This window comes from Neovison vison, chromosome 2, assembly GCF_020171115.1.
Source record: "Neovison vison isolate M4711 chromosome 2, ASM_NN_V1, whole genome shotgun sequence".
NCBI classification, from domain to species: domain Eukaryota; kingdom Metazoa; phylum Chordata; class Mammalia; order Carnivora; family Mustelidae; genus Neogale; species Neogale vison.
Genome location: NC_058092.1, coordinates 78,587,925 through 78,615,027, shown reverse-complemented (window position 1 = coordinate 78,615,027; position 27,103 = coordinate 78,587,925). Strand labels below are relative to the sequence as shown.

Below are 27,103 nucleotides of genomic sequence, written 5' to 3'. Positions count from 1 at the left end.
TGGAATCAGAAGAGACCCCGAATTGCTAAGGAAATGTTGAAAAAGAAAAACAAAACTGGAAGCATCACGTTGCCTAATTTCAAGCTTTACTACAAAGCTGTGATCACCAAGACAGCATGGTACTGGCATAAAAACAGACACATAGACCAGTGGAACAGAGTAGAGAGCCCAGATATGGACCCTCAACTCTATGGTCAAATAATCTTCGACAAAACAGGAAAAAATATACAGCGGAAAAAAGACAGTCTCTTCAAAAAATGGTGCTGGGAAAATTGGACAGCTACATGTAGAAGAATGAAACTCGACCATTCTCTTACACCATAAACAAAGATAAACTCGAAATGGATAAAAGATCTCAACGTGAGACAGGAATCCATCAGAATCACAGAGGAGAACATAGGCAGTTACCTCTTCGGTATCAGCCACAGCAACTTCTTTCAAGATAAGTCTCCAAGGCAAAGGAAACAAAAGTGAAAATGAACCTTTGGGACTTCATCAAGATTAAAAGCTTCTGCACAGCAAAGGAAATAGTCAACAAAACAAAGAGGCAACCCACGGAATGGGAGAAGATATTTGCAAATGACAGTACAGACAAAAGGCTGATATGCAGGATCTATAAAGAACTTCTCAAACTCAACACACACAGAACAGATAATCGTGTCAAAAAATGGGCAGAAGACATGAACAGACACTTCTCCAATGAAGACATACAAATGGCTATCAGACACATGAAAAAATGTTCATCATCACTAGCCATCAGGGAGATTCAAATCAAAACCACATTGAGATACCACCTTACACAAGTTAGAATGGCCAAAATCAACAAGACAGTTAACAACAAGTGTTGGAGAGAATATGGAGACAGGGGAACCCTCTTACTCTGTTGGTGGGAATGCAAGTTCGTGCAGCCAATTTGGAGAACAGTGTGGAGATTCCTTAAGAAATTAAAAATAGAGCTTCCCTATGACCCTGAAATTGCACTACTGGATATTTACCCTAAAGATACAGATGTAGTTAAAAGAAGGGCCATCTGTACCCCAATGTTCATAGCAGCAATGGCCACAGTCACCAAACTGTGGAAAGAACCAAGATGCCCTTCAACAGATAAATGGATAAGGAAGATGTGGTCCATATACAGTATGGAGTATTATGCCTCCATCAGAAAGGATGAATACCTAACTTTTTTATCAACATGGATGGGACTGGAAGAGATTATGCTGAGTGAAGTTAAGTTAAGCAGAGAGGGTCAATTATCATATGGTTTCACTTATTTGTGGAACATAAGAAATAACACAGAGGACTTGGGGAGATGGGAGAAGAGAAGGGAGTTGAGGGAAATTGGAGGGGGAGATGAACCATGAGAGACTATGGACTCTGAAAAACAATCTGAGGGTTCTGAAGGGGTGGGGGGGTGGGAGGTTAGGTGAGCCTGGTGGTGAGTATTATGGAGGGCATGTATTGCATGGAGCACTGGGTGTGGTGCATAAACAATGAATTCTGTTACACTAAAAAGAAATTTAAAAAATTAAAAATTAAAAAAAAAATAAAGTGAGATCAAATAACACGTGTTTTCTCCTGCCATTTAATTGTGTGGATGCAGGAGTGACGTAGTTAAACAGTTGGATTTAAGGTTGGGGCTTTGCTGTGCATATTAGATAAATTCAGAGGGGACAAGGGAAAAGATGCTGTATGTAAAGGAAGTGATATAATGACAGATAAAAATATTAAAACTAAGTAAGGATAGAAATAAGGACATAAGAGGATCAAAGACAATAAAACTGTGGTAAGAGTCATTGCAGGTCCTGATGAGTATCAGTAAGTTATTAGATTTGGGAGTTTTAAAAGAGTGAGGTGGAGAGATGGGAAGTACAAGTTAGAAGCTGAAATGTATGGAATCAAGATTACGGAGGATTGCCGTTATTGATAATGACATGATTTAGGATTTGACATGGTAGTGAGGTAGCACGGAGAACTAGATTACTGGAAGACAAGAATTAAAGGAACCAAGAGACCATGGTACTGGAAACATGACCTACGTTGCAATTTTAATTACCAAGAGTTCATTCAAGAGCAACTGAGCACATGCCTCCCATGGATACAATTAGATAACACCCACATCTGTGTAATAACCAAGGAAACAAAGTGAAGACTGGTAGAACAGACTCTCCACAGCTAGATGTACAGAAGAGGCCCATCAAAAAGGGCAGGAAGGGCAGAGATGCTGTCAGGAGCCAACGGCCCTTGGGACTGTCTGTGGGAGAGAGGGATGCCATGGGTGTGAAGAGGATCAGACACTGGCCATGGGGTAGCCACATGGGAAAGATGATACCTGTTACATTTGGCTTTGAAAACCATATGTACTTAACAATCAGTGGGGCTTAACATCTGGAACCTTAAAAAATCAGTAGGCAGAGCTCTGGGATAGCCAGAAGCCCCCTTCTTTAAAGAGCAAGCACAACAAACAGCCAGGAGAAATACAGCATAAAAGCAGGAGATTGTGCATCTAAGGTATATGGGAAGGGGATTTATTTACTAATCTCAAGAGTGTGTGCTGGAGAAGCAGGGATCTTAGGGAACTTCTCCAAGAACAAACAGCTACTCAGGACCATTTCCCTCCCCAACACTAATGCCTAGATATAAAGGCACCTGCAGGAATAAGCAGAGCATGTACACTCTCCATGTATATGCTAAAGCATGCTCCACACCCTCATTCTCCTGCAGAAATGCCCTCTGCATCACAGCCTCGGCAGGACTTTTCCCCAGGGACTGCAGACCCCTACCCACAACTGACTGACACAGACCTGCTCACACCCATCCCTCAATCTGATGCAGACCTGCCCCATTGAATACATCCTTGGCTGAAGCCCATCCAAAGCAGTGCCATAATTCTGGCAGTGTGCAAGCCACTGACAGAAGCCATCAGAACTTCAATGTGACTCCTGCCCTAGGAGACAGGAAATTAACAACACACACCAATCCTAAATGCAGCCCTAGCAGTGGGCTGGGGACAGACATCCGGTTTCACTCCAGGCCCACCCACCAAGGAAAGCTTCTCAGGAGACAACATGGGGGAAACCCCTGTGGTTCCATGTGATTGCATCTCTGGCAAATGGCTGGTCTGACTCAGTTAAGCCCAAGGAAGCCCCAGACAGGCCCACTAATAACAAAGGGACCAAATCCTGCTCACAACAAGCAAAGAGAGCCATTGCAGACAACTAGACTGAAGGTAAATGTGGTTTGGCAACAACACTAGGGTACATTCACCACATATAAAAGATATCTCTGAAGAGCCAGGCTCTGGTGAACAGGAGACACAGCACAATAGGACACTATAAGACCTCTTCTTTATATGACCACTACTTTCATGAGGAGAAGACATAGCTGACTTTCCTAACACATAGAAACAGATACAGAGAGTTAGATAAAATGAAGAGATAGGAGAATATATACACATGAAAGAACAGGACAAAATCACAGCAGGACACCTAAACAAAATGGAGATTAATATGTCTGATAGACATATTTATATGTCTGATAGAGGATTTACAGTAATTGTCATGAAGATATTCACTGGACTTGAGGAAAGAGTGGAGGACCTCAGTGAGACACTTAACAAAGACAGAGTAAATATGGAAAAGAACCAATTACAGATGAAGAACTCAGTAACTGAAATTAAAAATACACTAGAGAGAATAAATAGCAGACTAGAGGAAGCAAAAAAAAATGGATGAGCAACTTGGAGGCCAGAGTAATGGAAAGCAATCAAGCTAAAAAGGAGAGAGAAAAATAGTTAATAAAAGAATCAAAACAGACTACAGGAACCCTGCAACACCACCAAATATAGTAACATTTGCTGTGACACCACCAAATATAATAACATTTCCATTACAGGGATCCAAAAAAGAAGAGACAGAAAAGGGAGCAGAAAATTTATCTGAAAAAATAATGCCTGAAAACTTACTGAATCGAGGGAAGGAAACAGAAATCCAGATCCAGGAGGCAAAGACAGTACCCAATAAAATCAACCCATGGAGGTCCACACCAAGACACACAGTCATTAAAATGGTGAAAAGTGGTTATAAAGAACTTTAAAAGCAGAAATAGAAAAGAAAACAGTTACATACAAGGGAAAACCCAGTAAGGCTAGAAACTTTTCAGCAGAAATTTTGCAAACCAGAAGAAAATGGCATGATATATTCAATGTGCCAAAAGGAAAAAAATCTGCAGCCAAGAATACTCTATCCACCAAGGCTATCATTGACAAATGAAGAAGAGAACAAGAGTTCCCAGACAAACAAATGTTAAAGGAATTCATCACCACTAAACCAGCTCTATAAAAAATTTTTAAAGGGAACTCCTTCAGTGGAAAGAAAAGACCACAAATAGTTGTTAAAAAAAAAAAGTCCAGAATACAAAAGCAGTAAAATTAAGTTTATCTACTAAAATCAGTCAAGGGATTCCTAAAATAGAAGGATGTAAAATATGACACCATATACCTAAAATGTGGCAGGCCTAGGGGGACGGGAGTTAAGAATGTGTTCAAACTTAAGGAACCATCAATGTAATACAGACTGCTATATGTGTAAGATAACATACATAAACCTAATGATAACCACAAACTAAAACCAGTAATAGATATCAAAAAATAAAGAGAAAGGAATTCAAGTATATCGCTAAAGAAAGCCAGCAAACTGTAAGAGAAGAGAGTAAGAAAGGAAGAGAAGAATTACAAAAACAACCATTAGAAGTAGCAAAATGGCAATAAGTCCATATCTTTCAATAGTTATACAGAATGAAAATGCATTAAATGCTCCAATCAGAAGACACAGGGTGACAGAATAGATAAAAAAGCAGGAACATCTATATGCTGCCTACAAGAGACTCATTTCACACTAAAGACACATACAGATTGAAATTAAGGGAAAAACAATCATCATGCAAATGGTAGTGAAAAGAAAGCCACAGGAGCAATACTTACATTGGACAAAATAGACTTTAAAACAAAGAGACAGAGAAGGACACTATGTAATCATAAAGGGAACAATCCAACAAGCAGATATAAAATAATTATACATATTTATGCACCCAAAATGGGAGCACCCAAATATATAACACAGTTAATAATAAACATAAAGGAAGTAACCAATAGTAATACGATAATAACAAAGAACTTCAATACTCCACTTAACATCAATGGGCAGATGATCCAAACAGAATCCACAAATAAACATTGAACCAGATGGATCTAACAGATAGAATCAGAACATTCCATCCTAAAACAGGAGAATCCAAATTCTCTTCAAAGTTGTTTTGTTTTTTTTTTTTCCTACAGAGATCACAAGTAGGCAGAAAGAGAGAGAGGAGGAAGCAGGCTCCCCACCAAGCAGAGAACCCGATGTGGGGCCCGATCTCAGGACCTTGATCCTAGGGCCTGAGCTGAAGGCAGAGGCTTTAACCCACTGAAGCACCCCTACAAATTCTCTTCAAATGCAAACACAGCACTCTCCAGTACAGATCACATGTTAGGCCACATAACAAATCTCAACAAACTTTAAAAAGATCAAAGCCATGCCATAAATCTTTTCTAATCACAATGCTATGAACTAGCAATCAACCATAAGAAAAAAATCTGAAAAGAACACACATACATGGAGGTTAAGTAACATGTTACAAAACAATGAATGGGTTAACCCAGAAATCAAAGAGGGAAAACAAATACATGGAGACAAAGAAAATGAAAACAACAGTGGTTCAAAATCTTTGGGATGCAGCAAAAAAGCCCTAAGGGTCAACACTGCAGCAATTTAGGCCTACCTCAAAAACAGTGAAAATCTCAAATAAACAACTTAATGTAACACCAAAGGGAGCTAGAAAAACAAAACAAAATAAAGCCAGAAGGAAAGAAATAAAGATTAGAGCAGAAATAAGTGAAATAGAAACCAAAAAACAATAGAATATATCCATGAAACCAGGAGATGATACTTTGAAAAGGTCAACAAAATTGATAAACTTTAAACTCATAAAAAAGGAGAGAGCGCAAGAACACAAATAAACATAAAAAAAGAAAGAGGAGAAATAATAACACCACAGAAACACAAAGGATTATAAGAGAATATTACTAAAAATCATATGCCAATAAGCCAGACAACCTAGAAGAGATGTATCAATTCCTAGAAATATATAACCACCCAAAACTGAATCAGGAGAAATAGAAAATTCAAACAGGCCAATCACCAGCAATGAAATTAAATCAGTAATTTAAAAAAAAAAAAAAAAAACAACAACAAAAAAAAAACACACCTCCCAACAAACAAAAGTCTAAGACCAGACAGCTTCACAGGTGAATTCCAACAAACATTTAAAGAGTTAACACCTATTCTTCACCAGCACCTAGGTGGCTCAGTCCATTAAGTGTCTGCCTTTGGCTCAGATCCTGATCTCAGTGTCCTGGGATCAAGCCCAGCATCGGGCTCCCTCAGCAGGGAGTCTGCTTCTCTCTTTCCTACTTGCACTGCTTGTGCTTGCTTTCTCTCTCTCTCTCTCAAATAAATAAAATCTAAAAAAAAAAAACAAAAAACAAAAAACAAAAACAAAAACCTATTCTTCTCAAAAAATAAAAGAGGAAAGACAGCTTCCGAATTCATTCCATGAGCCCAGCATTACCCTGATAGCAATACCAGATAAAGATACCTAAAAATAAAAGAAAAGAAAACTACAGGTCAATACATCTGATGAATATAGATGCAAAAATCCTTAACAAAGTATTAGCAAATCAAATCCAACAATCCATTAAAAAAAATCACTCACCATGATCAAGTAGGATTTATTTCCAGGATTCAATATCCACAGCACAATCAATGTGATACACCGCATCAAAAAGAGAAATAATAAAAACCATATGATCATCCCAAAAGATACAGAAAAAGCGCTTAACAAAGTACAATATCCACTCACGAAAATAAAAACCCTCAATAATGTAGATTTAGAGGGAACATACCTCAACAAAATAAAGGCCATTTACGAAAAACCCAGAGCTAACATCATCCTGTGAGAAAAAACTGAGAGCCTTTCCACTAAGATCCAGAAACAAGACAAGGATGTCTACTCTTACCACTTTTATTCAACACAGTATTAGAAGTCTTAGCCACAGTAATCATAGAGGAAGAAGAAATAAAAGTCTTCCAAATTGGTAAAGAAGTAAAACTTTCACTATTGGCAGATGACATGATACTATATACAGAAAATTCTAAGCACTCCATCAAAAAACTACTAGAACCGATAAATCAATTCAGTAAAGTCGCAGGATTCAAAATCAATGTAAAGAAATCCATTGCATTTCTATACACTAATAAAGAAGCAACACAAAGAGAAATTAAAAAACAATCCCATTTACAATCACATCAAAAATAATAAGACACTTAGGAATAAAACTAAACAAGGAGGTGAAAGACCTGTACTCTGAGAACTATAAAACATTGATGAGAGAAACTGAAGATGACACAATGAAATGGAAATATATTCCATGCTCATGGATTGGAAGAACAACTATTGTTAAAATGTCTATACTGCTAGGGGCTCCTGGGTTGGCTCAGTCAGTTAAGCAACCAACTCTTCATTTTAGCTCAGGTCATGATCCCAGGGTTGGGAGATCGAGCCCAGAATCGGGGTCCATACTCAGCGCAGAGTCTGCTTGGTATTCTTTCCCTCTTCCTCCGCCTCTCTCTTTGCCCCTCCCCCTGCTCATGCCCTCTCTAAAATAAATAAATAAATAATCTTTTTTTTAAGTGTCTATAATACCCAAAACAATCTACATAATGCAATCCCTATCAAAATACCAATAGCATTTTTCACAGAACTAGAACAAACAACCTTAAAATTTGTATGGAACCACAAAAGATCCTGAATAGCCAAAACAATCTTGAAAAAGAAACAAAGCTGGAGATACCACAATCCCAGATTTCAAGATATAATACAAAACTACAGTAATCAAAACAGTATGGTATTGGCATAAAAATATAGGTATAGATTAGTGAAACAGGATAGAGAACCCAGAAATAAACCCACGATTATATGGTAAACCAATCTCCGATAAAGGAGGCAAGAATATCCAATGGGGAAAATTCTTTTCAACAAATGGTGTTGGGAAAATTACAAGCAAAATAATGAAACTCAACCACCTTCTACACTATACATATAAATAAACTCGACATGAGTTAAGGACTTAAATGAGAGACCTGAAACCATTAAAATCCTTGAAAAGAGAGTACAGGCAGTAAGACCTCTGACATCAACCATACCAACATTTTTCTAGATATGTCTCCTGAGGCAAGGGAAATAAAAGCAATAATAAACTACTGGGACTATATCAAAATAAAAAGCTTCTGCACAGTCAAGGAAGCAGTCAGTGAAACTAAGACAATCCAGTGAATGGAAGAAGATATTTGTAAATGACATAACCAATAAAGGGTCAGTATCCAAAATATATAAAGAACTTATATAACTCCACACCAAAAAACCCCCAAATAATCTCATTTAAAAATGGTTAGAAGACCTGAGTAGGAATTTTTCCAAAAAATACAGACAGATAGCAACAGAAACATAAAAAGATGTTCAAACGGACTCATCATCAGGGAAATGCAAATCAAACCCATGATGAGATATCACCCCACACCACTCAGAATAGCTAGAAGATAAGAAACAAGCACTGGCAAGGATGTGGAGAAGGTGGAACTCTCACACACTATTGGTAGGAATGCAAACTGGTGCAGTCACTGTAGACAACAGCATGGAGGTTCCTCAGAAAGTTAAAAATAGAATTACTATATGACTCAGTAATTCCACTACTGGGTATTTATCCAAAGAATACAAAAACACTTACTGGAAAAAAAATTATTATATGTACCCCTATGTTGACTGTAGCAAAAGCAATAATTGGGAAAGATTATATGTACCCCTATGTTGACTGCAGCATTATTTACAATAACCAAGTTATGGGGGTGCCTGGGTGGCTCAGTCAGTTGAGCAGTTGCCTTCAGCTCAGGTCATGATCCCAGAATCCTGGGATCGAGCCCCATATTGGGCTACCTGCTCAGCGGAGAGCCTGCTTCTTCCTCTCCCTCTCCCTCTGCCTGCTGCTCTGCCTACTTGTACTCTCTATCTCTGAGTCAAATAAATAAAACCTTTAACAATAACCACCAAATGGAAGCAACCCAAGTGTCCATCAAGAGATGAATGGATAGGGGCGCCTGGGTGGCTCAGTGGGTTAAGCCGCTGCCTTCGGCTCAGGTCATGGTCTCAGGGTCCTGGGATCGAGTCCTGCATCGGGCTCTCTGCTCAGCAGGGAGTCTGCTTCCCTCTCTCTCTCTCTCTGCCTGCCTCTCCATCTACTTGTGATTTCTCTCTGTCAAATAAATAAATAAAATCTTTAAAAAAAAAAAAAGAGATGAATGGATAAAGAAGGTGTAGTATATATACACAATGAAATACTGAGTCATAAAAAAGAATGAAATCTTGCCAGTTACAACAACATGAGTGGATCAAGAGGATATAATGTTAAGGGAAATAAGTCAGAGAAAGACAAATACCATATGATTTCACTCATTTGTGGGATTTAAGAAACAAAACAAATGAACAAAGAAGAAAAGAGAAACTAAAAAGCAGACTCTTAACTATAAAGAACAAACAGATGGCTACCAGAGGGGAGGTGAGGGGGATGGGTGAAACAGATGAAGGGGATTAAGAGTACACTTATCATGATGACCACTGTGTATTGTACACCTGAAACTAATACAATACTATATATTAACTATACTAGAATTAAAATTAAAAATCACTTAATTAACGTATTTTTTAAAAAGTAAGAAAGAAAGAAAGAAAAAATGAGGAGGACTGACTGAAGGGGCTATAGATGACTGACTGCTGATACAGACTGGCAAGATGAGATTCAAAGCCAGTTTAGGAAGATGGAGGAAAAATATCTGAAGGCAGCAATTGGTTTTTAAATGTTTTAAAATGCACCTGGGAATTAGTTTTATTCAGGTATGCTGAGGCCAAGTGATTAAGAAATGACTGCCATTGAAAAGACAGTTTGTCATTTATAGTCCCCAAGGGGAAAGAGGTACACCACATCAGGAATGGCCACATGGGGAAGCAATAGGATTGATCTGGAAGAAGGAGGAGGGAGAGCTAAGCACAACGCAGAAGTCTTTATTGTGTTTTCTGTGGAAAGGAGTGAGTGGGGCAAAGTAAACAGCTGAAGAAGCTTAATAATAGACAGTTGTAATAATTGGGGCTGGGAGTGGGTGGGGGATGCTCTGGGCTAAGAGGATGGTCTTTAGTTGCCTAGTACTTGGCCCTGGGAAGATTAGGGCAAGGAATACTGCCTTGTAGAGTATAAGAATCAGAAAGACAAGGTGTTAGAATGGATTGAGGATTACCTGGTATGCTCACATGAATTACCCAACCCTAGGAGGAGCAGTCTCTGCCCAGTCAGTGAGGCTCCAGATGCCAGAGTATCAATGATACAGAAAATAAGAAAATATACTTAAATACAGTGAATACAACAAAACACCTATCCCACCCACTTCCAACCCTGCTAGTATAAGAAATGTGAGAGAAAATAACCATTAACTGAAAAAGCTGCAGAGGAAACACAATCTTTTGCTCTGTGCTGTTCTATGTGTTTATACCTTACTGACAAGTTATCTTAGCATCCCCCAGTAATTGATGTTAAGTTGTAAATTTAAAGGTGATTCCTCTTTAAAAAAAAAAAAAACTGTGGAATAAATAATTGAAGAGTTAAAGAAAAAAGGTCTTTCCTCTTTTCTTTACACACACACACACACACATACACACTCTGACAACTACGACAGAGTATGTCTTCTTAGAAAATCAGACTTTTATGATGCTAAGTTGAATTTTTGAATTTTAATCACAAGGTCATGAAGCAAGAACTATTTCCCATTGTCAATCATTTGAAACATATATGATGCTGCTATATATAAAACAATTTTTCACAGACTGTATTTCCCACTCTAACTCAAGTGCATAATACCAAAGGACTCTGTAATAAGTAGCAATATAACAATATTTCAAAAAAATTTTTTGGTTATCTAAAGAAAAAGATGTGCAATAAAGAAATGAATTTCATAAGTAAAATTTAAAAATTTATTTTTCAGAAGTTGCACTGAAAAAATTAATCTCAATATTTTACATTATAATCTTATACTTTATATAGATGAAATTTCAATACACTGCTAAAAAAAAGAAGGGGTATGTCACAAGCACTTTCTCTGTGCAAGACACTACAAGAGATACCACTGAGGACATTCACATCAATGAGATGATCTCATTTCAAGGAGCTTACATAACCACAGACATACATGACTAACTTAATATAAAACAAAATGTGATTAAGTGCTTAAAATAGAGGCTGTGAAGTGCTATGAAGCACAAAGCCATCTACTCCAACCTCCTTGTTCTAAATATGAGAAAACTGAGGCTCACAGAAATCATAAAACAAGATAATACACAGCCCAAAGGCATATCTCTGCCGTGTTGCCAAATCCAGTGCCTCCTCCACTCTACCATGCTATTTCTTAATTTTTTTTCTATTACTTTTCATGACAATAAATAAAAGAAAACATTGAGATAGTTTCTTCCTTTCTCTGATATATAAAAATCTGACATATCCTATGGATCTTCATCTAAGCATTCGCTCAAGGGGTGCCTGGCTGGCTCAACAGAGAATGCAATTCTTGATCTCGGGGTTGTTTGAGCCCCACATCGGGTGTAGACATTACTTGAGAATAAAATATTTTTTAAAAAGAAGAAAATAAAATAAAAATAAATATACATTCAAGAAATGTATCATTTCACAGAGCCTACCATAGGCCTACTACTTTAATTAACACTTAATAAAATGTATTCCAGGGCGCCTGGGTGGCCTAGTGGGTTAAGCCTCTGCTTTCGACTCAGGTTATGATCTTAGGGTCCTGGGATGGAGCCTCGCATCGGGCTCGCTGCTCAGTGGGTGCCTGCTTGTGATCTCTCTCTCTGTCAAATAAATAAATAAGATCTTTAATAAATAAATAAACAAAATAAAATAAAATGTATTCTGTGTTTACTGTATGCCAAACCACTGTGCTAAGTGCTTTATAAGCATCTCACATAACCCACAAAATAACACCGTGAGATACAATAACACTGTTATTATATCCACTTTTCAGATAAGGACGCTAACAGTAAGTGATGAGTCAATATTCACACAGTTAGAAGTGGTAGGCATGGCTTGACTATAGACCCTGGTCCTTAGAACAATGTCACTACGCAACAAACTAGGAAAAAAAAAGTATACATTTTAAAATTGATAGAACTCAATGATGAGCTGATGATCTATACTGGGGAATGATAATTATTTTTTAAATAGCACTTAAAATATCTGTTTAAATTATGTCATACTATTCTTATACACAGGGTAAGTCAAGGTTAGATAATTTTCCATTTATGCATATAGGAGTTTCATAGAAGAAACTCTGAAATAATAAAGAAGTCAGATCATTCAAGCATGTCAGAGCATAAAAAGAAGAAAAATAAACTAAATCACACAGGGGCGCCTGGGTGGCTCAGTGGGTTAAGCCTCTGCCTTCGGCTCAGGTCATGATATCAGGGTCCTGGGATCGAGTCCCACATTGGACTCTGCTTGGCAGAGAGCCTGCTTCCTCCTCTCTCTCTGCCTGCCTCTCTGCCTACTTGTGATCTCTCTCTGTCAAATAAATAAATAAAATCTTTAAAAAATCAATCAATCACACAAATACACTTAAAATTTAATTACCCAAAAATAATTTTCTGCACTAACGTCAGTATGACTTAGATTACAGGCAAAATGTACATCAGCAAATAACTAAAAGACTAGCATCAAAAAATACTTAGAATCCAGAATACAAAAATACAAAATTCGACTTTGAAAAAGCCAGTATTGGCTTTAAAACTTAGTTCCACATTTACTTTTCATCATTAAGCACTCAAATCAAGAGGCACTAACCAGTACATACCCACCCCTTTACACAGGGCCTTGCCCATAACAGGGCACAACAAACACCTGCTGAATAAGAGTATGTGTTGGGGGCACCTGGGTGGCTCAGTGGGTTAAAGCCTCTGCCTTCGGCTCAGGTCATGATCCCAGGGTCCTGGGATCGAGCCCCACGTTGGGCTCTCTGCTCCACAGGGAGCCTGCTTCCTCCCCTCTCTCTCTCTCTGCCTGCCTCTCTGCCTACTTGTGATCTCTCTCTCTCTGTCAAGTAAATAAAATCTTAAAAAAAAAAAAAAGAGTATATGTTGGGTGGTATGACAGAAAGCCACTAAAATAATCATTTAGGAAAATACTGACTTCCACGTATTGGGAAAAAAGGAAGAAATTATGGTAGGGCAGGATTTAAAAAACTGAAATGAAATACAAATAAACACTTCAAGATTTACAAACATAAAAAATTAGTGAATTTCTACGGTGCTTATTAGATGCCAGGCATTTTACACCTGATGAAATTCCAGGCACAGAATGATTAAGTTTGAGGCACACAACTATGAAATGGCAGAGCAGAGAACTTGAACTCAGGCATTCTAGCCTTAGAGTCCATGTTACTTAAATGTCACAAGTCTAAAAGAGGTACAATTTTGAGAAACTACATTAGAAAATACTTTCCTTCTGGATACATTTAGCAAAAATGAGTGTCAAATCATTACACAAATGTGCAGACAATAGTAAGAGATTAAAATAAAATTCTATTCAACTAGAATGGGGATTAATTTAAACTGATATCTTCCATTATTCGGTGATGAAAATTTGTGAATTCACGAGTTCAATGGATGCTCTATTTTCAAAAATTCTGACCATATGCAAGCCATAAGAATAAAAGGTTATGATCTCATATTTTTACAAACATAATCTAAAGTCTTGCATACCAATAATAAGAAAGTCAGTAAGTTAGTATATAGCAAGGGTTCTTGCATACGAATGATTTTTGGGTATCAATAATACAGAAGTCAGTATACAGCAATGGTTCTCAGCAGAGGCTTATTCTACTCCCAAGAGGACATTTGGCAACATCTGGCAGCCATATTGATTGTCACAACCTGGAGGTGGGGAAACTCAGGAAGAATGCTACTGGCATCTAAGAGCTAGAGGAGAGGGATGTTGCTAAACATCCTAAAATGCACAGCACAGCACAGATCCCACAACAAAGAATTATCCAATCCAAAATGTCAATAGTGCCACTGTTAAAAAACCTTGGCACAAAGCAATTCATTCAAATTACTGGAGAATACACTATTTCTCCTCTTTCATGCTCAATCTCAAATTAGTACTTAGTCTTTCCCAGTACTAAGCCCTTAATACTCTGATACTCATACTTAGCCTCTACTATTACAAAGATAATTTGGAATGTAAATGAATGGATTTTTTTAGGTTATAAAACAGATATGAAAGTACAGGAAATAAAAACATACATATGTGTTGAAAAGATAAAGAGTTATATATTAGATTTAAATATGAAAGAAAAAAGATAAAGCACTTACTGTAAAAATGTTCTAAATTCTGAAGCTTCAAAGTTCTCCACAGCAATAGACTCATGATTTGTTAAATTATCAGATGTCTGTCCAACAGTATGAAAATAGAAGTCAGGAACCCTTGCTAAAAGGACTGCCTTGTGTGCTTTGAACAAAGTATTACCTACAGAGAAAGTAACATCTGTATGGATTTCTTCCCTTAGGAGCCTGTAATGAATAAAAAGGAACCAGAATTTAATTAGTGATACTCAGAAATATATAATATACCCATTTCTATAAGATAATTTTTCAAAATAGCACACACTAAAAATACAAAGGTAAGTCACAAAATTAAAATAGCTTAATATGAAAATGAGTTTGTTCTCAGTTCATTCCAAAGAACACTGCTTAATACTGGCTTAGAATCTAATTTTCTAAAATTTATAGTGAATGGGGCACCTGGATGGCTCTGTGGGTTAAGCCTCTGCCTTCCTCTCAGGTCATTGTCTCAGGGTCCTGCAATCAAGCCCCACAGCAGGCTCTCTGCTCAGCGGGGAGCCTGCTCCCCGCCCCCCCCCACCCCGCCTGCCTCTCTGCCTACTTATGATCTCTGTCCGTCAAATAAATAAATAAGATCTTTAAAAAAAATAAAATAAAATTTATTGTGAAAACAAAGGTAACTCCACTCATAAGAATAAGACTATTTTTTCAAAAAAAATTTTTTAATTCCTTCTGATCATAAAAAAATTTATATTCTGCTTTTTATATTGATATTCCTTTAAAATGTACCTACTTTAGCTTTATTTCAGAAAAAGAACACAAATATGGTTACTGACTGCTGAAAAGAGTAAATTTTTAAAATCTTACTAAAAGAAGCAAAAAAAGTAAAATGTCAACAACACAAGCAAGCTGAGTATAACAATAGACAATACAGATTAGAAACTGGTACATTTTGTTCTGACTGTTGTTAAATATCAAGTCTGAAATGCAGGCTTGGCCGTCAAGAATGTGACATTTAAGCCCTTTTCCAGGTTTTTCCTCACACAAATAGAACAAACCACGCTATAATCTATTATTAAAATGATGGGCTCATGGGGTAACCCATTCAAATCCCTTTACTAATGCACATGGTTATGGTAAAGACCACTGATTACATGTAAAGTGATGGAAGAACAGAAATCAGCATCATAATAGAAACTGTCATAATCTTTTGTCCCTGTGGTAACTATATATTCTACTCTCTAAATACTAAATAATACTTCACATCACTGTATCATTATCCTCGGCAAGATATGTATTCTCAGAGGACTTCCGTATCACAGGGTATACCTGGCAATCACACCAGTACACTACAGGAGGTAGAACTAATGGATAAAGATATCTATTACAGTGAAAGCTTAAAATATTGCCACTGACACTCTTGCCAAGACCAAGTTAACGGCTCCTTCCTCTGATCCCAACACAACTAGTGCATACCTCTATACAGCCCTTCTGTCACTGCAACATTATTTTTTTGAGTATTTCTCTCTACTAGACAATAAATTCCCAAAGGCAAAAACTGTATATGCAGTATACAGAGCTCAGTATCTGCTTGTTCAATTTTGTTGTATTTTACACTAAAAAAAACAAATGCTTCAGAGCACAAAACTTTCAGAACCTTGGAAACAATAAGCAAACAAAAACATTTTAGTCAAGGGACGCCTGGGTGGCTCAGTTGGTTGGACGACTGCCTTCGGCTCAGGGCGTGATCCTGGAGTCCCGGGATCGAGTCCCACATCAGGCTCCCAGCTCCATGGGGAGTCTGCTTCGCTCTCTGACCTTCTCCTTGCTCATGCTCTCTCTCACTGTCCCTCTCTCTCTCAAATGAATAAATAGAAATCTTTAAAAAAAAAAAAAAACACATTTTAGTCAATATTTTATTTATTTTTTTTAAAGATTTTATTTATTTGACAGATTGCAAGTAGGCAGAGAGGCAGGCAGAGAGAGAGGCGGAAGCAGGCTCCCCGCTGAGCAGAGAACCCAAAGCGGGGCTCGATCCCAGGACCCCGGGACCATGACCCAAGCAGAAGGCAGAGGCTCTACACTGAGCCACCCAGGCGCCCCCATTTTAGTCAATATTTTAATCAATAAATTATTTTTATTAAGTAGTTTTTAAAGTTATGTAAAAATGGGGGCACCTGGGTGGCTCAGTGTGTTAAAGCCTCTGCCTTCAGCTCAGGTCATGATCTCAGGCTCCTGGGATGGAGCCCTGCATCAGACTCCCTGCTCAGTGGGGAGCCTGCTTCCTCCTCTCTCTCTACCTGCCTCTCTGCCTGTCAAATAAATAAATAAATAATCTTTTGAAAAAAAATAGAGTTATGCAATAATGTACTGGTTTCTCAAACATTAATAAAAAGTCAAACTGCACATCAATTTATTCCTTCCTCCCATCTACCTTTTCTCCATCCTCCATTCTTCCCCAAGTGAATAAGAAAGCAATGCAGCTGGTAACCATATAACATCACTAGGGAATCTGTCTGGTTCTTAATACATGCTCATGAGTATTTGTTAAATAAAAAAAATTTAATGTGTTTAAAAAATTGTGAACATGAAAATATAGTGTCTTTTATTTTATAACATCAGTTACAAGAATATCTTGTATGTTATAAGTAACAGAATTATCCAACTCAGACTGGCTTAAATATTAAAGGGGGTTTATTGGCTCATCTAATAGTAAAGTCTAGAAGAAGGGCAGGTTGAATCAAAGGCTCAACCCATGTCTAGGTCCAGCTTCTATCTCATTTCTCAGCCCACTGCTGCACTAATCTAATGCATTTTGGACTGCTGATTATCACTAAAAATGTATTAAGCATGTTCTATGTACCAAGCACTGGGTGCAGACTGATGACTAAAACATGTGCACTCAAGGATTTTACTGAATAGTATGGAAGACAGGCCTGAAAATTAAAGAATGTAAAATAGTCAATAACACATATAAGTAAAATTTTTTCAGAGACAGGCATAAAAGACCTTACAGAGGACCAGAAAACCAAATGAGATTTCAAAGATCAAATAAGAGTTGGTCAGGGAAGCAAAGCAAGGTCATAGTTAGTTAGTTCCTGGCTCCACGTTCCTTGCTAAGGTATGTGTGAGTATGAAGCTACAGACTGGTCAGGAGAGAGTATTGAGGGGCTAAGAAGTGACAGATGAAGCTGCTAGGATAAAGACCAATAAGAGGCAAAGAGTTTAATTCCATCTTACAGCTGAAGGCGAATCACCAAATGATTAGAAACATGGACAAATTCATTTTCCAAAATATCACCTATTAGTTGTGTAGACAAGGAATTAGAGGGAAATGAGAATGAGGATGTGCACAACACAGATGAATGATGGCTTGAGCCTGGCTTGAGCCAGGAGAGATCAATGGTGATTTAGACTATGGAATAGAATTAAAATATACTTTGGTAATAAAATTGGCAGGAGGTGGTGACTGAATGCAGAAGGTGAATGGAAGGGAATGACCTCTCTTTTTTGGCTTGAACGACTGGGTGCTGATGATACCACCAACCTTTACTGTCTATCTGCTATTCCAACCTTCATTTTCAATTCCAGACATATTTCCAATTGTCTCCTTTATATGGCTTCCTCAACATTCACCATGTTCCTCCCTTTCAAATGCCCCAAGACTTGGCTTGTTTCCTTTCCCCTGTACCTCCACATATAATTGGTCACCGACCCCATCAACTTGCACATGTGAATCCCTTCCCCTTTTTCCATCACCACTGCCTTACGTATCCCTTGACTATTACAAAATCTCCTAGCTAGTTTCCTTGTTTCTAATTTCTCTTCGCTCAACTCAAGAACTAAATGTTAATTTTCTATTTTAAAAACACCAATGGCTCTCCACTGCCTCCACAATATATTCCAAACTCTTCACTAAAGAAAGAAGGCTTCCACGATCTAGTCTTAGTTTACCCATTCACCCTCATCTGCTATCACTTCGGTTGCAGGCCATACCCACAATCCCCTCCCAAAAAGCTACCAAATTCATTTATCATTCATATATGGCTCGTCTTTGTAGCACATGACTCTGATGCTCTTAACGACATCTGAATGAATAATGGAATGAGCCAAGGTTAGCCATCAGCCAATGTGGTAGTTAAACAAGTAAACTCTAGCAGAGATGGTCTATAATAAACAGGAACCGAGTGATGACACTGTATTAGAGTTTCAGAGCAAATCCAAACTAGAGTAAGAAAAAGAAATGGGTAAGGATAGAAGCAAAGATAAAGGGAATAAATTACCAGAAGATCATTTTGTTTAACTATTGCAGAGAAAACAGACTGAGTAGGCTCATATTCTGGTTGTATGACCTTGGGCAAGTTATTTTAACATTTTTGGAGTCAGAATGTCAAGGTTTTTATTTGGACTCTATCACTTCATGCCTAATACTCAGTTTCCTTATCTGTTAAATGGAAATAATACCAAGACTTACTTCACAGGGTAGTCAACCCAGCATCTAGCTAATAGTAGAAGAGCAAGAAGTTTAGGTATTTTTACAACTGTCCTGAATAATGGTCCACTTCTCAATGAGGTCTTACTGTATAATTGCTGTTATATCCCAAGCAACTTTCCAATTCTACAACAGATCTGGCTTTTTGACCACTGAAACAGTTTCTTATTTTACTCACTTCTCCATCTACTCTATTATCTCAGGTCACCCAGAGGTGTCTCTGTTCCCTGATGTTTAAGAATCTAATTTATTTTGCCTTCCCAAAATAAATCAAACTCTTTCAAATCTCTGTGTTTTTATAAAAGCAATTTCCTTTGTTGAGATATCCTCTGACTTTTCCCTTCCTAATCTTTACCTAATCAATTCGGAATCAATCCTCAAGAGATCAAACACCATCCTAAAAATGTTACCTAAACTCACCCCAGTCCCCATAACTTTTGTTTGACTATTATCTCTCTTGCTGGAGTGTAAGCACAACACCGAAGCTACGTCTTATTAATCTTTGATTCTTCAGGACCTAATATAAATCTAGGTACATGGTGGGTGCCAGATACTTCATTAATATTTGCAGAATAAATCCATTTTACTTCTGTGTTTGAAAAAGATTAATTTGGTACAAGAATTAGGGTGCTGGGTACACATATGAAGTTTTCTTGTTAAAAAAAAAAGAACTGCCACATCTTTTTCTTTCTTTCTTTTTTTTTTTTTTTTTTGCTTGTAATAGGAACCTGGGAGTTCAGGATCCTATCTTTAATTGCTGCTCAGATGAGTTCACCTACTATACCTGAATTTCATTTTCTTTATATAAATCAGACATCTTATCTTCCTTAAATTCCTGACACATTTTTTTTATTTTTTTAAATAGTTTATTGAAGTCTTTTTTTTTTTAATATTTTATTTATTTATTTGAGAGAGAGAGATCACAAGCAGGCAGAGAGGCAGGCAGAGAGAGAGAGAGAGAGGGAAGCAGGCTCCCTGCTGAGCAGAGAGCCCGATGCGGGACTCGATCCCAGGACCCGAGCTGATCATGACCCGAGCCGAAGGCAGCGGCTTAACCCACTGAGCCACCCAGGCACCCCTATTTTTTTTTTTTTTTTTTTGAGGAGGGTTGAAGCACTTTTCATCACAGAAGAGTAAACAATAGTATAAACCATTAACGGCTCACCCAGTGGCTGTTGCCCTCCGCCAGCCCTCAGCGCACCCTCTGCCAAACCCCCCTCCCTGCGTACCATTTAGTAAAGAGCAGGGCATCAGTAGCTGTCCCTGTAATTACCAGGTGGTAGGAAGAGCATCTAGTTAGAGGCCACGAAAAATCTGAGTCATCTCATCCACAGTTGTGTTTCTGTACAACTTCATGTCAAATATTCCAGCTCCAAGGAGGAACAGTACAGAAACCTGGAGCTGAACTTAACCGTTCCTTTCAGATGGCCAGAGCTTCATGAGCCATGAAGAACAAGGGAGGGGACAGCCCAGAGCCAGCATTATCAAGATGCAGCCCAATCTGGGATTGAGGTGGGTTCAAAGGGGGGGCGTGAGGCCTAGTGGCCCTAGTCTTGAATTGTGCCCCAACCCAGGAAATGAAACTCGTGCACATGCACAAACGCATATGCACACATACATACACGTGCATCGGTGCGCACGCACATGTACACACACACACACACAGCAATTACAATTCAACCCAAAGAATAAAGTCACTGAAAAGAAGGAGTGCCTCATTCTTACAGATTCACCCTAGAAACAGAACAACTTCAGTTTTATTTTTCCATATTTTTCATTAATCCCTTACTGGTGGAGACAAAGCAGCATCTCTGGCAGATGAGTCCAAATTAAAGGGAATTTTTTTTACTACATAGAAAGCACAGTTTATAGCTGCTGGAGCTTAAGTGTAGGGGATAGAAAGCACTTAAAAAAAAAATGCAGAATGCTGCACAACTGTTGGTTATTAGTGGTAATTATGTTTACTGTAGTTCAGTAGTTCTCAAAGTGTGACTCAGCAGCTAGCAGCAGCAGCAGCATCACCTGGGACCTTGTTAGAAATGCAAACGCTCTCTTCCTGACCAACTGAATGAGTATTATGGTCTTGGACCCAGTAAATCTAAGTTTTAACAAGCCCTCCAGGTGATTCTGATGCACACTAAAGCTTACAAAATCAGTTTTGGTGGAAATGGCAATTGGCTAGGGAATACTTCTAGGCTTTATTTTCTTTACAGACTGAGATGTCATTAACCGGATTCACCAGAGCCTGAGTTAAGCTTCAGAACATCCCTCCACTTGCTTGTGTCCTCATGGGAGCTGGGAGTTGCTGGGAGCTGTAGAGTGTTCTAGGTGAAGAGGGGAAACCAGTTTGCAGTCAGGAAATATTTCTACGTAAATATTTCTGGTAAACTGTTTAAAGAAAATTCTGAAGAAAAGACCTCCAAGACCCCACTAATTTATTCTATTTTTTTCTTAATCTAAATAAATATTCATTTTTTTAAAGATTTTATTTATTTATTTGAGAGAGAGAGACAGTGAGAGAGAGCACGAGCGAGGAGAAGGTCAGAGAGCGAAGCAGACTCCCCATGGAGCTGGGAGCCCGATGCGGGACTCGATCCCGGGACTCCACGATCACGCCCTGAGCCGAAGGCAGTCGTCCAACCAACTGAGCCACCCAGGCATACCTAACTTTTTTCTTAAACTAAGCTTCTTTTTTTAAAGTGTACTCTTCAGTACCATGAAGGCTGCCCGGATCCATTCCAACCTTAGTGATGTGTCTTTCAAAAACTAAGCCTAGGGGCATCTGGATGGCTCAGTGGGTTAAAGCCTCTGCCTTCGGCTCAGGTCATGATCCCAGGGTCCTGGGATCTATGCCCCGCATTGGGCTCTCTGCTCAGCAGTGAGCCTGCTTCCCCTTTCTCTCTGCTACTTGTGATTTCTCTCTCTCTCTCTCTGTCCAAAAAAAAAAAAAAAAAAAAGGAACAGAACTAAGCCTAGTCGTTTTATTCTGTCATAAACTGGGGGCTGCATATAACTATGATACTAATTTTGGTTTCCGTTTTTAATCTGGTACGTTATCTTCGAGGTGCTCGGGATTGGGTTTTTTAGGGTGAGGTAACAGCTCTGTAGTGAGGAGACTGGTGGGCGTCCCACAAAAGCCTGAGGCGAGGAGAAGGGGGGGAGGGATGGAGTGGCCGAGAAGGGGCCACAGCTTCTGGGGCGGAGGTAGATGCCTTAAGAACTGAAGCAGCCAGAGTTCCCGCCTCCTCCTACCTGAGCAGATCCTGGCTGAGCTGCTCCGACACCACCGCCTTCAGCCGGCGCCGCTCACAGGGACCCTTTCTTTGCAACCCCTTACTGCAAACTCCAGGGGACCCCAGAAGTACCATGGGTGCCGCGCTACCCTCCCCACAGCCGGCCATGTCCTACAAAGGTACCGCGGCACCCCGCAGGCCCAGGGCGGGAACTCAATCTCCGGCTGTGGAAGAAGGGGGCGTTGCCGACCCAAAGCTCAGCTCCGACCCGAACCCGCCCCTCAGAGAAAGGTTGACGCCTCCCTGGTTGCACAGGGTCCCTTACGGCAGCAGGGCAGCTCTGCGGGGCGATCTGGGAGGCTCGCTCCGACACGTGACCCCAGAAGGGTGTGCGCAGGCGTAGTAGTTCTGTTTACTTAGGCCGGGAGGCACCCCGCCCCCATTGCCTGGGAGCAAACCGCGTCTAGGGAGTATGCAATCTCTCCGGCTATTTTTCCTGGGTCTCTTTGCCTTGGAGGTGGTGCCACTCACTCAATTTAATAGTTTTATTGCGAACCAAGTTCAGATCAACCTGCGAACCTTTCCACGTTATGTCTTCCTGGGATGTCCGCGCTTTTTTATTCCCCCCACGAAAAAATAGGTTCACAGGACCCTTTACGGTGGCGAGTCACGCTCCCTTATTTTGTTGCTTTAGGCAAGAAAAACTGGGGATGTGAGGAGCGGGGGAAGAACTTCGTAAAATCAGCAAGAGTGAGAACGCTCCTGAGTTCCCTGAAAAGGGTGTATACAGTCTAAAAGCCCCCGGTCGCTTTCTAATCCAGGGAGTGTCTCCTATAACCGCTCTTGAACTTCAACCGAGAAATAACAGCTTGTGACCTTGGGATAGGGATATTATCCTAGATTATAGCCCCTAAATGCAATCACAAGTGTTCTTTTTTTTTTTTAAGATTTTATTTATTTATTTGGCAGAAAGATCACAAGTAGGCAGAGAGGCGGCGGGGGGGGGGCAGGTTCCCCGCAATCACAAGTATTCTTATAAGAGAGCAGCAGAAGGAGATTATACCTGGAAGGGAAAAGGCAATGTGACCACAAGCAGAAGAATGCCAGAAGTCACCAGAAACTGAAACAGACAAAGAATAAATCTTCCGCTAGAGCCTCCAGAGGGAGGATAGCCCTGTCCACACCTAGATTTTGGCAAAAATTAGTTTTGGTAAAAACTAAAAAAATTAGTTTGGTACAAAATTAGTTTTGTACCTCTGGCCTCCAGAACTGGGAAGGAGTAAATCTCTGTTGTTTAAAAAAAGAAAGAAAGAACTATCCGCTTGTATTCTAACGCTTTGCATACAAAGACATAATATTTACGATGAGGAAGGGAGGAGGTAAGGCTGAATGGGATAGAGCCTTTCATTGAATGGGGAAGTGAATGGATTGGTGAGCTATCGATTTCGAACATTTCAGCCTGAAGGAAATAGCTGGACTAGATATCATTTAAAAATCTTTTGGTATTTTTTAACTTATCTCCTCGGAAGGAAGAAAGTTCAATAGTTACGCTTCATTCAGAAGCTTCACACAAAGTATGCTTTGTGGTTGCTTTGATTTGATTTGAATCGGTTTTTAGACGAGTCAGAGGTTACATTTGGTTCTTATGTCCCCTAAATACTAAGTATTTGGAAAATAGATGGACCTTGTACCATAAGGTTGGCCAGAAAGTAGCCGTTTCTCCAAATAATGCCCCTCTCAAATATTCAGACACATCAATAATGAAAAATATAACTGGATAACTGATTCTTAATGATTCCTGTAGAAAAGAGGAGTGTCAAAAATAATAATACCTAATATTTATTGAGTGCTTTTATTAGGCGAAAGAACTGCTCTCCTGCTTTAAATGCATTAACTCAATCTTCACAACCACCATTTAGCTAGGCACTAATATGAGCCTAATCTGCAGGTGAGGAAGTTGAGGTATGAGAAGATAGGTGATTTGGCAAAGGCCACAGTCAGTGTAGTGGTGGTCTAAGTATTAAAACTTAGGCTGACTAGCAACCAACTCTTCCCCTTCAAAGTCCTGCAAGAGTTCTACCGTGCCCCTTTATCAGCTGAGGTAACACGCATTTTTACCATCCACAATTGTGTTTATTATTAACTCACTGGTTCGGAATGGATGACAGAATGGTTTCTGGTTCATATAATTTAATTCTCTTAAAACACCTTAGGTAATTGACTATGTGAAGTAATTAAAGAAAAAGTGCCCTTTTAAAAATCAAAATACTTAAAAATAAATAAATAAATAAATAACAAAAATCTGGTCAAAGATACTTCACATTTAACCATTAGAAAATTTTTACCTAAAGCACTATTTTTACTTTAATTAATTCAGGCTGTGGAGTCAGTTATACCTTAATGCGAGTGAAGAGATCAGATTTTTTTCCTGAAAGACACTTAGGAAAAAAAGAGAACCCTAAGGAACCAACAATGGGAACTGTAAGGACCTATTTTATATTTTTATTTTAGCCAGAGGTTTCCATTGAGTTTAAACAATAACTTTGTTGTTTAACCCTTAAACTGTCCCTGCTCCCCTTCCCCCAGGGACTTAAAAACAAGTCCCAGAAACCAGCTCCAGGTGTGGAGGCCAAGAAAAACAAGGCTGTACCCACCTCGAGTCTAGCCCTGACATTAAGTACAGCCATCTTGGCGCAAAAGCTGGCACCATGCACTGGAAGAGTGGGTTAGCATAAGAATGGCCATCCTGAAGGCCGGGAAGCCATTTTACTGAGCGTCCCTAACCAGGCCACACTGTGCACGTAACTTGAGATAAGAGAAAGTAGCTAAAACCTGGAAAAACAACTTAATAATATACCACCAGGGCGGTTAGGTGGTGGTGCTACAGGGACAAAATGTTAAAGAAAAACAAATAGTTAACATGCAGAGATCACAATCCTGCAAGACAGGAATCTCCCTTGGTTTGCAAATGTCCTAGTGATTTACAACAAAAAGGGCTATCTCTTCAATGGCCCAGTTTCCAGAGACAAATGGCTCAGGTCCTCAAGGCCTGAGGTCGCACCATGAAACTGAAGGAGGCTGAGGCAGAAGGAAATGTAAATAAAGTTAAATTTCTTCTAAACCTAAATCTCACTTAACCGTCAGGATGGCTCCAGGGTGACGCCAGGGTGGCAAAAGGTTAAACAAAGTTAAACTGTCAAAGTGGGGTGCAAGATATGTATGTAGCTATGAAGAAGTGCCTTGAAAATGCTATAGAAACCGTTGGCTTTCAGGACTTCGGGTCCTTGTTGAAACCTGCTGCACCGGGTGGATACTTGGACCCCAGCTAGCTGGAAATAAACCTCGCTGTGTGACTTGCATTATTGAGAGTGTTCTCTGTCTAAGTGAGGGGTGGTCGACTCTGTACCCTAACAGGAACTTTGAAGGTAGACAGCTAAATCTATAATTTTGGGTTGGGTTGGCCTTAACTATGGTTCTCATGTGTGAAAATCAATTTAGGAAGGCAAAAAAGCAAACAAACAAAAACAGAAAAAAATAAAACCCTCTTCTAAGAACTACCATTTTATGAAAGAAAAGTGACTTTTGGATGCATTATTTTTTTCTTCTTTAAAAATGTTTTCATTTGAGGGGCTCCTGGGTGGCTCAGCGGGTTAACCCTCTGCATTCGGCTTAGGTTGTGGTCTCAGGGTCCTGGGATCAAGCCCCGCATTGGGCTCTCTGCTCAGCGGGGAGCCCGCTTCCCCCTGTCTCTCTGCCTGCCTCTCTGCCCACTTGTGATCTCTCTCTCTCTCTCTCTGTCAAATAAATAAATAAAATCTTTTTTTAAAAATGTTTTCATTTGAAACATTTCAAATATACAAATAAGTAAAGAGAGAGATACAATGAACCCCAATATACCCATTACCAAAATGGGCATATGTGCCTTATCAAGCCTTCTCTTCTTTTGGTCCTTTCTCATGTTTTCTTCTTTCCTTCCTTCTTCCCTTCCTTCTTTCCTTCTAAAAATTTTGAAAGTAAAACCACAGACATTATTTAATTTTATTCCTACATACTTCAGTATGCATCTCTAAAAAAAAAATGGATGATTTCTAACTTCTAACATTATTCCTTACAAATTAACAATAATTTATTTACTATGTAACCCATTGTAAAATTTTCACAACTGTCCTAAAAATATCCTTTATAGTTGGTTTGTTTGAATCCATTTTCAAATGATTCAGAGGTTGCATTTGGTTCTTAAGTCTCCTGAGTCTCTTCTAATCTAGAGCAGTTCCCTCTCCCATTTTTATCTTCATGCCATTGATGTAGCAGAAGCCTGGCCAGCTGAGCTGTAGAATATCCCACATTTTAAATTTTACTGTTTGTGTCCTTGTAGTATCACTTTCTATGTTCATTTATACCATACGTTTCCTGCAAAAGTTGGTTTCAGAGGCTTGATTAGATTGAGGTTCAATTCCTTAACAAAAAAATATTTAATAAATGGAATATTAGGTGGAATATTAGTTTTCTATTGTTACTTTAACACATTACCACAAATTTAGTGGCTCAAAAACAACAAATTTTTTCCCTTCAGTTTTGTAGATTAGAACCCCCAAATGGATCTGACTGGGCTAAGATCAAGTTTTGGGCAGGACTGCATTCCCCATGTTTCCTTCTTTTATGCAGATTCTAGAGGCTACCCATATTCCTTGGCTCTTGAATTCCTTTCTGCCATCTTCCAAGACAGCAGGTTGAGTCCTTCTTACATTGCATCATTCTGACCTCTTCTTGGGCCTCGTCTTTGCTCTTTTAAGGCCTCTTGTGGTTACATTCTGTACAATTGGATAATCCAGGATAA

At 39.0% G+C, this 27,103-nt stretch overlaps 1 protein-coding gene across 1 annotated transcript in view; it reads right to left on the bottom strand.

Moving 5' to 3' along the window:
- Window positions 1-22,568, bottom strand: part of BTBD8 (BTB domain containing 8) — a 114,032-nt gene extending 91,464 nt beyond the window's left edge. Inside the window, exons 1-2 of the mRNA XM_044238678.1 lie at window positions 22,286-22,568; window positions 14,572-14,769 (exon numbers count right to left, since the gene is read on the bottom strand). Of these exons, the coding sequence (XP_044094613.1) occupies window positions 14,572-14,769; window positions 22,286-22,434 (347 nt within the window). The 5' untranslated portion in view covers window positions 22,435-22,568. The remainder of the gene's footprint in view (window positions 1-14,571; window positions 14,770-22,285) is intronic.
- Window positions 22,569-27,103: the final 4,535 nt, after the last annotated feature.